This window comes from Parambassis ranga, unplaced genomic scaffold (assembly GCF_900634625.1).
Source record: "Parambassis ranga unplaced genomic scaffold, fParRan2.1 scaffold_27_arrow_ctg1, whole genome shotgun sequence".
In the NCBI taxonomy this organism is placed as follows: Eukaryota; Metazoa; Chordata; class Actinopteri; family Ambassidae; genus Parambassis; species Parambassis ranga.
In genome coordinates, this window is record NW_021144800.1 from 1 (window position 1) to 16,102 (window position 16,102).

General features: G+C 41.7%; 1 protein-coding gene across 1 annotated transcript in view; it reads left to right on the forward strand.

The window, feature by feature from the left end:
• Positions 1-8,569: 8,569 nt before the first annotated feature.
• LOC114430728 (protein FAM184A-like) overlaps positions 8,570-16,102 on the forward strand; it is a gene marked incomplete at its 5' end in the record, with an annotated part of 73,185 nt that continues 65,652 nt past the window's right edge. The window contains 5 exon segments of the mRNA XM_028398693.1: positions 8,570-8,689; positions 10,360-10,518; positions 12,748-12,987; positions 13,139-13,222; positions 13,325-13,576. Coding sequence (XP_028254494.1) covers positions 8,570-8,689; positions 10,360-10,518; positions 12,748-12,987; positions 13,139-13,222; positions 13,325-13,576 — 855 coding nt within the window.

The following is a 16,102-nucleotide window of genomic DNA, read 5'->3' on the forward strand; positions in this document are numbered from 1 at the left end:
ATCCCCATGTGTGCAGAGATCAATACACCAAATTTCAGTCATTCATATCTGCAGGACTTCACTATAGAAACCACTTTCTTCCTTTGGGCTTGAATTTATTTCACAATTTATATGCAGCCCTGTTTCAGTTTATAATCACATGATTTTGGATCAATAGTTTCATGCACAGTGACATAAATGGTCTTGCAAGACTGCAAGGAACAGAAGGCTATTTTTCATGTGAAATATTGACATGTTTCATTCATACCGACATTTGACAAATCACTTAACACTTAACCCCAATCGAGAGTGAAAAACAAAATGGAAGTGACGATTGCAACAATTATGCGACACGTTGGCACTGGGTGGACACAAACCCTGGATGTCTGGTTAAAGGTGCCTAGCTACAGATTACAAACTGCCATCCTTCTGATAATAAAATTAGCAACAACACACTGGTAATGGTAATAACAATGGTAATCATGACTATTGGCTGTGTTACATTCTTTAGGCCTACTTCACTCCACAGATCATTTCAATCAATGCACAATTCACACTGTTTTATTACTACACACTATGTTTTACAACATTTACCAACTCAGAGTTTTTAACGTTAACGCAGCTCATGATGTGTGTCTTTATCTAACATCATCTGTAAAAGCATCACAAACTAGGTGTTATGATTTCTGTTAGTAGCATGTTGCTAAATAAGGCATTTTAACAAATGACAAAAATGTGCCTCATTTTACGCATTGTTGGGCAAAGTCTGCACCAGTTGGGTACAGTCGTCATTTGTAGTTGGCACCAAAATCTGTTGGTGCGCGAGGGGGTTGAAGAAGCGAATCTGCAAGTGTGCGAAAGGGAACAGACCCCACCCACAGTCATTCATGTTTGCATTTTTTGGGCCGAGTCTGGATGCAGTTGGGTAGTGTGAACTGATCACTGACCCAATTGCTCTTCCAATAATAATAAGAGAGGGTCGGACACAGGGGACAGTGTCAGAGACAATGCTCAGTCACACTTGCTGCACCCAGAAGACAAAGCTCTGAGCCACAAGGTAGAACATGACTGCTGGCTAGCATTATGGTGGTGAAATAGTGGTCATTAGACATTGTTATTAAGCGTTATCTAGCTGATGGAGGCACTCGACATAAGAAATGAATAAGGTGTGTTCGTATGAAGATACAGTGGCTGGCAGTGATAGATCCTTTGAGGTTGATAATCATCATTTTCATCTTTTCATCTTTTTAATGTAGTCTCTGAGTCTTTGTAAGGACATCAGAGGATCATTTTACATGAACTGGTCCTACATTTTGTTTGGTCTGTGGCTTTATTTTAATACGTGGTTGTACTGTATATAAATATATAAAAGATTTGTTATTGGACTCTTCTTTTTAGCTGCTTTCATCCTGTTAGTTCAAAGACTTCAGCAGTACACTGATCCAACCAAACCCTATTCCACTTAACCTTCAGCAGTACCTTATAAACCTTTTGCTTCCTTTAAAGAAAAGCTGAATATTGCAACAGCTTTTAACCGTTGATTATGTTTTCTCCGTATTTCTATAAAAGTCTGAGTGTTCAGCCGCCTAAAGTGCATATTGGAAGTCAAAAAGATCTCGTTATGCACATACACACACATCTGTTTGATGTCATGTCTAGTAGGGCTCATTACTGTACAAGCTTCACCGCATAAAAGCTCTGATATTCAGTATTTCAGCAGTTTATCTCAACCGAGAGCCCAAAATGTGTGAATGCACTAAAAACCTACAGCGTGAAGCCCTCTTTTGCTCCCGGCTTTTGAAATGTCGACAACAAATTAGCAATATACAAAAGCCCCCAGATGTCTACGAGGATAACGTGACAGGCAATCTGACAGACAGTGGAAGGGAAAATAACTTATAAATAGCACTCATAAGCAATTTAGATTGACAGACTTGGAGTTTGAGAGTGGTGGAAGTGAAGATGAAACAGCATTGTTTGCTTTGATCACTGCTGAATGAGTGTGTTTTATTACCCAGTGAAAAAGTTATGACTTTCCCCCCGTCAGGCTAAGTCACACTGCTGTCGTTCAAATGAGATGCATACTGTATGTTTGTAGATGTGTATTTTTGTGGTAGAATCCACCAGATGCTATTTTTGTAGAAATACACATGGATGTCTATATACTGCCTCGATTCAATGGTTTTGACAAAAGTTTGGCTTAATCGTTCAGAAATTATAGCTGTTTTCACACACACACACACACACTTTTTTACAGTATTAGTAGAGTAGAGTACAGATCTATACTATACTCTGAATTCATCAACTGCTGAATTTTTCATTGGCAGACATACTGTACATATCCATGTCATAACACTGGCTAGAGCATGTCTGAATGAAGACGTGCTATGATATGGAGCATCAGCTGATCCCTTCCTTCCCCAGACTTTTCTCTGACATCATTCTAGTACAGGTTCATCTTGGTTTCATTAGTCCAAAGAATGTTATTCCGGAACTGGGCAGTTTTTTTGTCTGTTTTCTAGTGTGACCAGTGGTTTGTACCTCTTTGTCTGCACCACTGTATTTACATTTATAAAGCTGTATCTGACTGTAGACAAAAATGCGCAGCTGCTCCAGTCTTCTTGATTTGGTTAGATGTTGTGAAAGTGTTGTTTTCACCATGGACAGAATTCTTCCATCACTCACTTACTTGACTTGTTTTTCTGTGGTCTTTGGTCTTTTGCATTTGTTGATCTCACCGCTGTCTTCCTTTCAAGAATGTCCTTGACATTGTCCACCCCCTGGTGTTTGTTGTCTCTCTTATGGGTTTGTTTGAGCCTAATGATGGCCTCCTTGACTTGCATAGACACCTCGCATGTGAGAGTTCCAGAGTTTCGGCTATCAATATAACACTCATGACCACCTTCAGGACTTTTATCTGTTTAATTAGTCATGGCGTAACCAGGGAAAAGGACATGGAATAGCTGGCTAACTAGGAAGACATAATGTAATCATGCTATCCTTCCATCAATTCTGAACTGTGCATTGTCCTCTAGAACAGGGTCATAGGTGGCTTGAGTCAAGGGGGGACAGGCAGGAGTCAGGGTACACCCTGGACAGGTCACCAGTCCATGGCAAGGCTAGCATAGACAGACAAACAACCATTCACACTTACACTTACACCTTCAGGTAATTTAGTGTCACCAAATAACCTAACTAGCACGTCTTTTAGAATATGGGATCTGGAGGACGTGCAAACTCTACACAGAAAGGACCCAGCCCAGAAATCGAACCTTCTTGCTGTAACTGTGGCAACCATGACTATTAATTCTTTTTATGTATGTTTTTTTAAAAGCCCGTTTTAGAGCTTATGTTGACAACCACAATAATCACAGTTTAATGTGTTTCCTTATTAATAAGAATGGAGTCCATGTGGTTAGTTTGTTACGAGAACAAAAATAAGAAAGAAGAAAGGAAAAAAAAAAGTTCAAGTGAGCAGAACTTCCTTTGAGAAAGTCATATTTTTTCTCCAGCCCTCGCAGTGTTCGACAGCTGAGTCATATTTCATCGAGCAGCGAGAAGGGACCGGACTGGTGGAAGTCTTAGTGAGTTTCTCAGGTGTGACTTTCTGCCAGCTGAAAAATTTGTGCTGCGTTTCGCTGTCACCTTATCGATCTGCTTGCTATCACTGTCATTTAAGCAAATTCCTCCAAGGACGTGAACCGATCGACCCGGGGAGATGAGAAAAGATCACTGATACGATGCACACACACACAGGCCTACTGTTTCTCTCACTTTAACACCTAAGAAAGATGCACTCTTAGCACTGTGTTCAGCCTCATGTTTTAATCATAAACTCTATATAAAGATGGTCAAACCCTCTGTGACATAGGTTTCCTGGAGAGCTTGTGGTGTTCAGTATGGGCAGTACCTGTTGTAAAAGTATGTATAGAGAACTAGTGATCTGTGACAGGTCTCCCTTAATTCCACATAATAATAAACTGCAGTTTATTTCTGCTTTAAAGTGGCACCTAGAGGAGTCACAGTGTTGAGTTTCCTGGGTTACAGTAGAGTACATATATATGTAACTTTTGACTGTACATTTTATGTCCTGTACTGTATTTATTTAAAGGACAATGGACAGTTGTTGTTTTTGTTGTCCCTTAAAAGACATGACTGGGACAATTTGGGGGCCATTGTCAAATATAATAAGCTTGTTGTTGTTTGGTTTGGTCACAGGGCATTTGTTTCCAGTCGAAACACATATCATAAGTGGCACATTAAGCAGCTTAGGTATTAGCCGCATGCTATAGCGGGGATCAAAACAAAGCTAAAATGAGACAAGTGTTGGACCTGATTTTGTTTGACAGCCTAAATAATATTTTATGTCACCCATAGGCCTAGTGCTACCCCTTAGTAGCTCAGCTATAAGGAGAAGCTCTATTATCTATGGAACATTGGGCAATGACCAAAAGACCAAAATTGTTAATTCAAGCAAGTAAGAAGAGGATTCCTCCACAGGGTACATACAAGAGTACATCTGCTGCTCATTCATACTGAAAGGCCAGTTGAGGTGGTTAGGGCACCTGATTGGACCTTCAGAGCACCTCTCTAGCTGGAGGGGATTACATCTCCCAGCTGGCCTTAGTGTAGCTGTTGATGCTTAAGACAGGGCTGGAGGAAGCCACTGGAAATCACAGGAAGACCAGAGGTCAGCTGTGCTGTTATCGTATTGTCTGGACTATAAGTCGCACTTTTTTTCATCCTTTGGCTCGGTATGGGACTTATACTGAGGACTTATATGTGTTATATATTATTTATATGGTTTTTTGGCTGGTGCAACTTATAGTCCAGTGCAACCTATAGTCCAGAAAATACGGTACTAACTAAATTATGCAATTCTACTAAGTGACCGTGACATAGCCATAGCTACAAAACTTGTGAACACATTTACGGGTATGAATGTCTCAGTGCCTAAACGCAGAACCATAATTCCACCCAAACTTTGGACTGCCTCAACTAGAGCGCAGTGTTACAGAGGATCAGTTAAGGCTAAATAAAAGCCCCTTAAACTGTGTGTTGTTGATAGTACTCACACAAACACAGCAGGCAGGATGGCCCTAGTGCTACTATGAATTTGTATGTATACTACAAACACCCCCATGTGCTGTACCTTTTGGTCACATTATTAATAGTCGCAGCCCTTTTAATAAACAAGTGTGCTCACAGACTCTCTGACTGCTTCTCAGGCAAATTTACGCTGATGAGTTTGAACATGAGTTCATTGATTCATTAGGATCTGTGCTGGTGTTATGTGCCTGCTTGCATGTGTGTGTGTACCAGCAGAGCCCACAGCATTATGATTAGAGCATTTCTTCTGCAGAAGTGTGCTGATGAGTCTGTCACAGACTGTGACTGGAGCCCCTCCAATCATTATGACTGCTTCTTCACTTCCTAAGATGATTAGAGGCTGAATAATTTACACATGCCACATTTTCTCAGCTTTGTTTGTCTCTTTTTTTGCAGTTTGTCTTTTTCCCTTTGGTGTTTCATCACTCACTTATGAGACATTGCCCTCAACAGCTTATAGTAGTTAGGATTTTGTGTTCGCATAGCTATGGCTACAATCTCATCACAATTCTAACAAACTAAATAAAAATAGCAGCAGAAGATCAACATTTTTTTCAACCTGGAACATGTTAAAGGCAAGTGAAACAACCAGAATACATCTCTAGTGCTCAGAATATTCTAGAGACACATGTGAGGACATCTGTTTGACAGTTAAAGCTTGGTGGAAACTGGGTCATACAACGGGACAATGATCCAAAGCACGGCAGCTGATCTACATCAGAATGACTGAATCAAGGTTTTGGAATGGACCAGTCAAAGTCCAGACCTTAACACAATTGTAAAGTCAATGCCCAAAAACATATCTTTTTGGCTTCATCCATCCATCCATCTATTTTCAACTGCTTATCTGGGACTGGGTTGCGGGGGCAGCAGTCTAAGCAGGGACGCCCAGACTTCCCTCTCTCACTGGACACTTCTTCCAGCTCTTCTGTGGGAATCCCGAGGTGTTCCCAGGCCTGTTGAGAGACACAGTCTCTCCACGGTGTCCTGGGTCTCCCCTCGGGGTCTCCTCCCAATGGGACATGCCCCAGGGAGACGTCCAGGAGGCATCTGAACCAGATGCCCGAACCACACCAGCTGAAGATTTTGGCTTGATGTTTTTATGTGTTGTTCATTTAAGGGTTGTATGTGCCTAACACTAAGATCCACTATGATCAGATTAGTTTTATTAAAACGTAGAATTCAAATAAGGGGTTCCTAACTTTTCTTCTATAGCCTAAAATGTGTCACCATGGGAAAAAAGAAGAAGTTTTGGGGCCTGAACAAAAAAGTAGCTGCACCGGTTGGCCTGCATTGGTCTACCCAGATACTTTGGCATGGTTGTACAGTATAGTTTGCGCATATGTGTCAATGTTGAAATGTTTATTCATATTATTCATATTTTAGTGTAGCCTCACAAACAGATTTAAAAAAAAAACATTTATTTGTAATAAAATTAGTATAATTATTGTTCAAGAAAACATAAAAGAGATGAACACAAACAGGTAAATGTTGTGAGGATAAAACTCCCATGTCAGGGCGCTTCTTGAATGTCTGTCTTGTATGGCTGTCAGCAAATCAGAGTTGAGTGTGTGGGGAAAAACACACCAGCACTTGTCAGACACCATGCTTTCATCTGCTGTTGCATAAAAAGGAGATGTCATTGCTTCAAAGAAAGCTTTTGGCCTCCTCTTTCTCTGCACTCCCTTTTTTTTTCTAATTCTGCTGATGGACTTTGGTCCGAAGTAAACAAAGGCTCTTTAGCACCCTCGCACAGTTTCGACGTGCTGAATTATTGACATGGTTTTTCAAAGCGGCATCGCACAGCTTTGTTTCTCACGGCAGGGTGGAGAAGCAGGACGGAGAAGTGTCTCGTGGTTTTTCTAGCAAAAATGTGAAATCCATTTGTGTCCTCTCTCTCTCCTCTCTCTCTCCCTGCCTGGGAGCAGAGGGGATCACTGCCTGTCATTATGGCTCTGTGGATGGCTGCATGTATTTGGGACAGATTTAAAGGTCATCTCATGCACAACAGTTTGCTTTGTGTTATTTTTATCCTCGGCAACACACAGCATCATCCAATTTTTAATTTATGACTGTAGGGCATCACTGATGCTTCTGGGCTAATATTAGAAACGTTAAGGCTCTCTATACCGCACAGCTGTTACCAGGCAGTTTTATACAGTTCTTTACTATGATCTCTGCTCATTTGCAATGCAATACTATATAACTAAAGAATGCTAAATTCTAGCATCTGCATCCTTTTTCCCTGTGGCATTCAGTGCTCTTTATCAATATGGATGTTATTTTTGTACGTTGGTCGGCTTGATTTTCACAACATTCATGAAATCACAAATCCATCTTCTCGGCTTCAAGCTATGTGTTGTGTTCGATCTATGTTGTGTACTGCCAGTTCTTGCTTCTGGTGCAGAATCACCAGTGAGCAAGTACTGGCAGTTATATATGTGTTTAGGTGTGATGGCAGACTCATTAGCTCCCTGTTTTTGAGGTTGAAACTGCAACAGCAGTGGTTAGCACTGTCGCCTCACAGCAAAAGGTTCCCGGTTGGATTCTGACTGGGGCCTTTCTATGTGGAGTTTGCACGCTCTCCCTTTGCCTGAGTGGGTTTTCTCCAGGTGCTCTGGCTTCCTCCCACATTCTGAAGAAGTGCTTGGTGACTGAATTGCCCACAGGTGTGAATGGTTGTTTGTCTGTGTGTTGCCCTGCGATGGACTGGTGACCTGTCCAGGGTGTACCCCGCCTCCCACCTATAGATAGCTGGGATAGGCTCCACCCCCCGTGACCCTGCACTGCAGGACAAAGTGGGTGCAGATAATGGATGGATGGATGGATGAAACTGCAACACAAACAACACATGATGGCAACACAAATGCAAAACTGACAACCTAGATATACTGTAACAACAAAAAATGCAACACAAAACCCATGCAAAATCAATACAAATGCATACATCTGACAAGAACTGAAATTATAGTCACAATGGATGTTGACAAAACTGGTGGATTACACAATTTAATTTTCTGCATGATTGTAAGCTAATGAACAGCATTTCACATTTTACCAAACATGTACAATTTCTTCTTCTCATTCTTTCTCTAAATAGAAGATTTTGGGACTAACTACCACTGTAATTAATTTCTGTTGTCAGGCTTTTGCATTTGTGTTGTGGTTTCTTGCATTTATGTTGTGAGTTTTGCATTAGCGTGGGTTTTATAAATAATATAATAATAATGAAAAAAACAGCAGATCAATCAAAATGTCTTTATAGAGCTTTATTATGAAATCATCGCTTAGCCTTTCCTTCATGTGTTTTGTAATTCAACTCTCATGTTTCCTTACTTTACCTTCGCAGCCAGTGCCCGCATTAATTTTTCAGCAGAATATATCCAGCCCAGCAGTCCTAACATGTTCGGCAGCTATGAACGGTCTCCCACCTGTATTAATATTGTATTAAATGTGTTTCTTTCCCTTCTGTCTTTTACAGGTTATCTATGCACTGAACACAAAAAACGATGAACACGAGGCGGCCATCGCCACTCTGAAGGAGGCGCATGAGGAGGAGGTGCAGCAGATTCTTTCTGAGACCAGAGAGAAGATACTCCTGGTGTGTACAACTCACTTTACTTTCACTTTGTTAGCACCAACACCCTGAATCTCTTAACCAATCAAAGTGTAGTCGTCCTACTTCGCCCATGTGGATGGACAGTATATATATGAGGGGTGATAAGTTTGTGGTCTAGGGAGATGTGATAACAAAGACTGTTCACGGTCAAAAACATTTTGTTCTACTTTGAGAAATTGCAAGTCAGTATTTTCCAAGGAAAAGGGCCATTAGTCTTTATGGATCCACTACCTCAATCTCAAGGGAGGTCCACAAGTACACAGTGGTCAAGTGGAACACTTGTAATGGGTGTTCCTTCACCTACTTGGTAAAGGAACGGGCTTGCGAATTCAAATGTGGCAACGAGAGACTGGAAGTTGGCCTTTGACCTTGGGTGCACCTCTTCCAACCAAAGACCAAGGAACAATCTAAACACTGGAACCAAAGTCTCCAAATTATTGAGGTCAGCATCAAGGTGAAAGCTTCTGTGTGCTCTTCCACAAGGATAGCACTCTAGGTCACAAGTCCAACAGTTACGTGGAGTAGTAGAGCTCTTTCCTTACGCCTAAAATTTACACCCAGGCACTGTATACTGTATAGGAATTGAGTCTGAGCGGCTACTCATTTCTAGTTCTAAGTCAGACATAACACTCAGGTGTAGTAGTACACATTGGGCGTACACATTGCGGTCACCATGGTCACATGATCATCAAATGACAGGTCAGAGTTTTGAATAACTGGAGAGAGCACCCACACCGAAGATGACGATGATGAGAGTGGTAGTGTTAAAATAGCTGGAAATATTATGATAACGTCTAATTTTGAGTCAATTAACTGGAAGAAAATCCTGGACATCCATTTTGGATTTCGGTGAGAGAGAGAGCTTAATTTTAGAAAGCGAAAGCATAGTCATGGAATTTAAAGGGATAGCATTAGTGTATCATCTGCATAGCGGGGAAAGTCAATTTTTTGTATATATGAATATGGACATGAGTAAAAACAGTGACTGATTCATGAGATCTAAGAAGCATTTGTTTTTTCCTGGATTTAAAGATCTCTTTATAAATACACCTACTGTTGTCAGAAGTCATATTTAGGTCAAGATGAGACACTATCAGTGTACATCCATATCTAAACTACATCTCTCACATAGAAGCTGATCCATTGGAGACCTCAGACCATTTTTAAAATGAACTCATCAATATTTAATCTAGTAAATATGAAATATTTAAATCTATTATGTCATGACTCTTGAGGAAGTTGACTTGCTTCCCTGTGACTATAAGCCACAGTTTTCCACAGACTGTCCCCGGAGGTTGTTTATACTGGTGTGAGTTGAATGCAGTGTAATTAATCGAAGTGAATCAAATGAACCTGTTTAATCTTTTCAATTTTCACGTTCATTTGTTTATCATAATGAGGAATTTTAAGTCCGTGCACATCAGCTCAATCTATTAATAATCTAATTTTAATTAAAGCTAGAACCCATGATGGTTAATTAGAGTCGCCAAGGAGACTGCGGTGTTTGTTGACTTGTTTTTGTTTTTTAGCATATCTAAAAAGGTCAGTGAAGTTTGAGGTATTTTGAAGGATTTGGCTACACGGTTTTTTTATACAATACAGTGTAGTGGATGCAGTTTTTCTAAGCAGACCTTTGAACACATTTGTTGCAGTATAAGAGCAAGATCAGCGATGAGATGGACCTAAAGAGGCGGATCCAGTCTCTGGAGGAGTCCATGGAGCTCCATGAAAGGATGAAGAGACAGGCGCTCGCTGAGTTCGAAAGCTACCGTCAGAGGGTGGAGGACATGCAGCTGTGTACCGAGGCTCAGGTAGGCGGCCGCCTAATACTTTTGTCCTTTGTTTCAATGAATGTGTCAGAAAATGTCCTCTGTATAAGTGATGTATAAAAACTTATCAACCACTGTTCCACTATGCCACTCACATGCAGAATGCCGTCCTTGCCCTAATAACAAATCAATCTAAGTGGAGTCGTTTCTTAGCTTTCAGAATCCGTTGCCATTTTTTGAATATTTGCGGAGACATGGTTGTTCAAAGTGTGCAATGTCCCTTGTGCCACCAGCTGCCGTTTTAGGAATGTTAAAGGGACAGTTCACTCCAAAAATCAAAACACCCACGGAAATACACATACACTACATTGCCAAAAGTATTCGCTCACCCATCCAAATGATCAGAATCAGGTGTCCTAATCACTTGGCCTGGCCACAGGTGTATAAAATCAAGCACTTAGGCATGCAGACTGTTTTTTACAAACATTTGTGAAAGAATGGGCCGTTCTCAGGAGCTCAGTGAATTCCAGCGTGGAACTGTCATAGGATGCCACCTGTGCAACAAATCCAGTCATGAAATTTCCTTGCTCCTAAATTTTCCACAGTCAACTGTCAGCTCTATCATAATGAAATGGAAGAGTTCGGGACTCTAGAGCAGTGGAGACGCGTTCTCTGGCGTGATGAATCACACTTTTCCATCTGGCAATCTGATGGACGAGTCTGGGTTTGGAGGTTGCCAGGGGAACGATACATTTCGGACTGCATTGTGCCGACTGTGAAATTTGGTGGAGGAGGAATTATGGTGTGGGGTTGTTTTTCAGGAGTTGGGCTTGGCCCCTTAGTTCCAGTGAAAGGAACTTTGAATGCTTCAGGAGACCAAAGATTCTGGACAATTCCATGCTCCCAACCTTGTGGGAACTTTTTTTTAAGGTCCATAAAGACATGGATGACCGAGTCTGGTGTGGATGAACTTGACTGGCCTGCACAGAGTCCTGACCTGAACCCGATAGAACACCTTTGGGATGAATTGGAGTGGAGACTGAAAGCCAGGCCTTCTCGACCAACGTCAGTGTGTGACCTCACCAATGCGTTTTTGGAAGAATGGTCAAAAATTCCTAGAAACACACTCCTCAACCTTGTGGACAGCCTTCCCAGAAGAGCTGAAGCTGTAATACCTGCAAAAGGTGGACCGACATCATATTGAACCCTATGGGTTAGGAATGGGATGGCACAAGTTCATGTGACTCAAGGCAGGTGGAATACTTTGGTAATATAGTGTATGAACTGAGAGGATGCCAGCCATTTACACATGCAGTCATCAACACGCTTAATACCCACTCACAGTTTTTTTCACCAGCAATGCACCTTGATATTTAAGGAGTTAAAGTATGGCATTATACTATGAAGACTTTTCAATTCTCCACCCCAATTAGCAGAGTAGTTATGGGTCCTGTGTCCATTAATTCTAATGCTAGATGTGATCACAATTCAGATTCCGAGCAGGTCTGTCACACTATGATCATAAAAATACAGTAGTATAGTATAACATGTATGCATCCATGTGGAGCTTGAGGTTTTGTGTTGTTGTCGTAAAGTTCTAGTGAATTAGTGGGAAAAAAAACATGCAGCTGTCAGTCACAGTTCTCACCTGCTCCTCCTAGACCTCTCAATCGTGAGTGAAGGTGCAACATTGTACAAAGCCACTGATTATGTAATTATCTGCTTCCACGGAAAACAAGTGCTCATTTCAGACTGTGCAGCCAAATTGAATAAAAGGTGTGAAAATATGTAAATCCAGCCAGAAGAAATGTTTATCACTACCTGCTTCTACCTCTTAATACTGTGTGTGTTTCTGATCAACTACTTTCTCTGTCAGTACACAGCAATGGGTGCCTAGTGATAATGATGATGCACCAACGTTTTAGTACCTGGGCTTTGTAGTTTCAGTGGATACCTTCTACCAATACAATTCCTTTGCAGGTTGCAGGTATCGTTTGAACTTGTTAGTGTAGCAAGCAAAGTGCCTCAGTACAGCTGACTCTTTGGATCACTTTGCAAACATAAAATTGAGGAAATTAGAGCGGCCTCATAGTTTAGCCCATCATTAGAGAATCCAGATTGGCAGCAAAAAGGTCAAAAATCCCCCCAGCCGTTACTTTACTACTTGGTTTGGACCTTTTAAAAAGTCACCTGCTGTGTAAAAAGCCTACAAACCCATAAATCAATCCCCCCATCACCCCTTTCAGCTCAGCCTTTCATTCCTGTTTCCAGCACACGCAGCGTGTGGTGTCCATGTCGAGGGAGGTGGAGGAGATGCGGCGGTCCTTTGAGGACAAGCTGCGTACATTCAGCCAGGCCCAGGCCCAGTTCGAGCAGGATAAGAAGGCTGCCCTGGAGGAACTAAAGGCCCAGCACAGACAAGAGATCCAGGAACTCCTTCGTAGCCACCAGAGTCAGAATGCAAACTACAGCAAAGACCAAGAGAAACTGGGACAGCTTCATAAAGCAGAGGTAACTACTGCAAAAGTAGAGCAAAGATGCAAGAAACTGAACCACTGCAGGGAATTCCAAACAAAACTGGGACAGAAGCTATCAAGTGTGTAGAAACCAGTTAATTAATCTGCAATTCATCATTAAAAGTTCTCCATCTTTTCTTCTACAGGTTGATTCTCTGTCGGAACGGGTGGAGGAGCTCAAGCAAGACAAGAAGAGACTGGTGGAGGAGTATGAAGCCAAGCTGAGCAAGGTACAGAGATGTAGCCTCTGTAGTTATTGTAACACCTAAACAGCTGCAAGTGTCTTAGTGATGATCAATCAGTCCATAAACTCTTCTTCCTCTTCTTCAAAGGCTCAGGCGTTTTATGAGCGCGAGCTGGAGGCCATGAAGAGAACCCAGCAGCTGACCACAGACAACCTGTTGGCGTGGAAACGTACCGAGGCCGAGCTGCGGTGGGAGTTCGAGACTCAGGAGGCTGCTCTTCAGAAAACTCTTGGGAAACTTAGGGCAGAGCTCGCCAGGGTCACAGATGAAGCTCGGGAAAACCGAGAGAAGTCCCACAAACTGCAGTCGTCGCTCAACGCCGCAGAGAGCAGCGTCAAGGTGTAACCCTCCCGTCATTGGCTCTTATTATCCATATTCTGATGAAGTTTTTATGACCAGCCTGCAAAATTTTATGTCTGTAATAGAAGATAAAACGCAGATATAAAATAAAATGGGGTATATGGGATGAAATGAGGTAAAGTGGCTACCTTTCAAGTCACTTTATAGATTAAATAACACAAAGTAGATCTTTAAGCACCTGTCCAACCAAAGCCTTTTTTCATATTGTAGCTTACTTCAGAAATTAAAGCCACTATTGCCAGTACCTTTATTTTAAAAATGGATGAAATAATGTAATGTGAACAAGCTGAAGCTGATTTTATTTCCTCCCTCTTGCTGCTTTCTGGTTTTATGCTCTTCAACTTTACTGGTTCCAGTCCCAGAGAGCCCACTAGTGATCTATTAAGCTGCAGCAGGCGGCCATTATGAACCGACTGTTGGGCAGACAGATACAGTGGTAAAATATTTAACAGCATGTGTACTTTATCTACATTGTACAAATTTAAAAATAACATGGTCAAAATTAGGGATGTCAGATTCAATCAAGTGATTGGAAATCAGGCCAGAGTGGTTTCAGACTCGATCGGAATCGGACGTTACCTCCCAATCAGTACTCGGATATATATGTATTAGTGCTATCAATGACCCTCTGGCGCGTTGTCTAGACGTATGATAGTTGCTTTCGTATACAATTCAATTCAATACTGCTGTCAGTCAAAATGTACTTGTCGGGCTCGGGCCGAATTCTGTCGGATTCGGTCCAGGTCGGGCCTAACTTTTAAGGCCTGATTACAGCTTTAATCGTCTTTGCTGTGGCCTCCCCTGATTATCTCGACCGTTGAAAATAAAGTTGACGTGTGCTTGGGGGCAGGGGCCTGATTAAGTAGGTCTTTAGTTGTTATGACGCAAAGCTTGTGTGAAATTATCTGTAAATGCACAGAACAGGAAGGAATCTCCTCTGCTTAGTGTTGCTGCGAACACGATCAAGGTCAGCCATGGCTGCAATGTTAATCATTTATTATCTATCAGGGCAATTAACTGTAACCCAGATAAAGAAGCAGACAGCAACAACTTCACTTGATAGCATTTGATACAAGCAGATAGAAGAAACTGTCTTTTGTGCGCTGCATGGTTGATTTGTTTCTGTTGTTATGGTAACATCACAATAATCACTTAATAACAGCCTCAGTGTATGGACATATCTCTTAATCCTTCACTTCCTGCTGCGAGTTCATGGTTGGAAGATAATAGATTTTAATTTAATCTGAACAAGCTCACAGCTTATTTTTAATCTTTTGTTTAATTTCTTATCCCTTTGCAGAAACAGAAGTTGCTCAGGTGGAGGGACATTTTTAGATAGGCCAAAAAAAAGAAATGTATTGAGACTCTAGATAATTAATACGTTTCTGAGTCTGAGGATGGGATAATTACAAGCGCCCGATCGCTCCGTGGGTAGAAACAGTGGCATCAAATATCGAACAGTTGTTGGTTGATGCCGGGGATGCTACATATCCTTGCTTCTCCTGTTCTCTGTCATCCTCCGTTAGCATATGATTGTAGGCAAGTCTCCAGAGAAACACAAGCATATGATCGCTCGGAGTAACTCAGACAGACGTAATTAATGGCTGACTGCTCACAAGCTTCTCTTGGAATATTCATGCAGTTACAGTTATTCCCCCCAAGTGAAATTCTCTTCTAAAGGGCCGTGGCAAATTGATGCTGTCAGTGTGTTTGGACTCTCAGGTAAAGCCTGTCTGGACAACTTGATGGAAGCTTTTAGCAAAATAAAACAATCAATCAAGGAAAAGAGGCGCTTTTATATCTAAATAGAGGCAGCCAGCTTCTATAAGTGTGAAAGGCAGATGCGACGCCATGAAATAAAGTAATGTGATGGTAACAAGGTGGGACTCTTGTGGGATTTGTAGTTACTATTTTTAGCCCATTGAGCTCAGTGAACTTCCAAAACTGCAGTACCTGGAATACCTTGAGGGGCTGGCTCCACAGTTGAGTCAATTCCTATAGGTCTCCATGCAAATAAACAAAAACAGTTTCCACTGTCCTTTAAAAGCACTTTTAGAAACTTGTCACTGACATCATGGTCAGTTCATCCTTATAGTCTATGACAAGAGTGGAGGACTGGAGAATAAACTCCAGCAAAGCTGTCGTAGTTCAACAGTTGTTTACATACAGCTTTTGTATATGACCTGGACCTCATGAACTGGAAGTATGACGTGGCTTGAGGGTTTCGCTAGCCGCATTTTCGTTCAGACCTGAGCCAGATTTAAGCCAATCTAGCTAGATCCACCTCTGAGAGGTGGATTGAAATCAAGCTGGATATAGCCGGATTTGCGGTGTTCACACTCATACATCCAGATATGAATCCTGCTCTAGCCGGATTGATTTCCCCAGTGTGAACCGGGTCTAAGAGTATCGGCCAAGTTAACTTAAAATCGCAATTATGGGCGTTGCCGCTTGAGTGACAGACAGTTGCTGTGTGTGAGTTTCCTGCTTCCACGATCGCCCGCC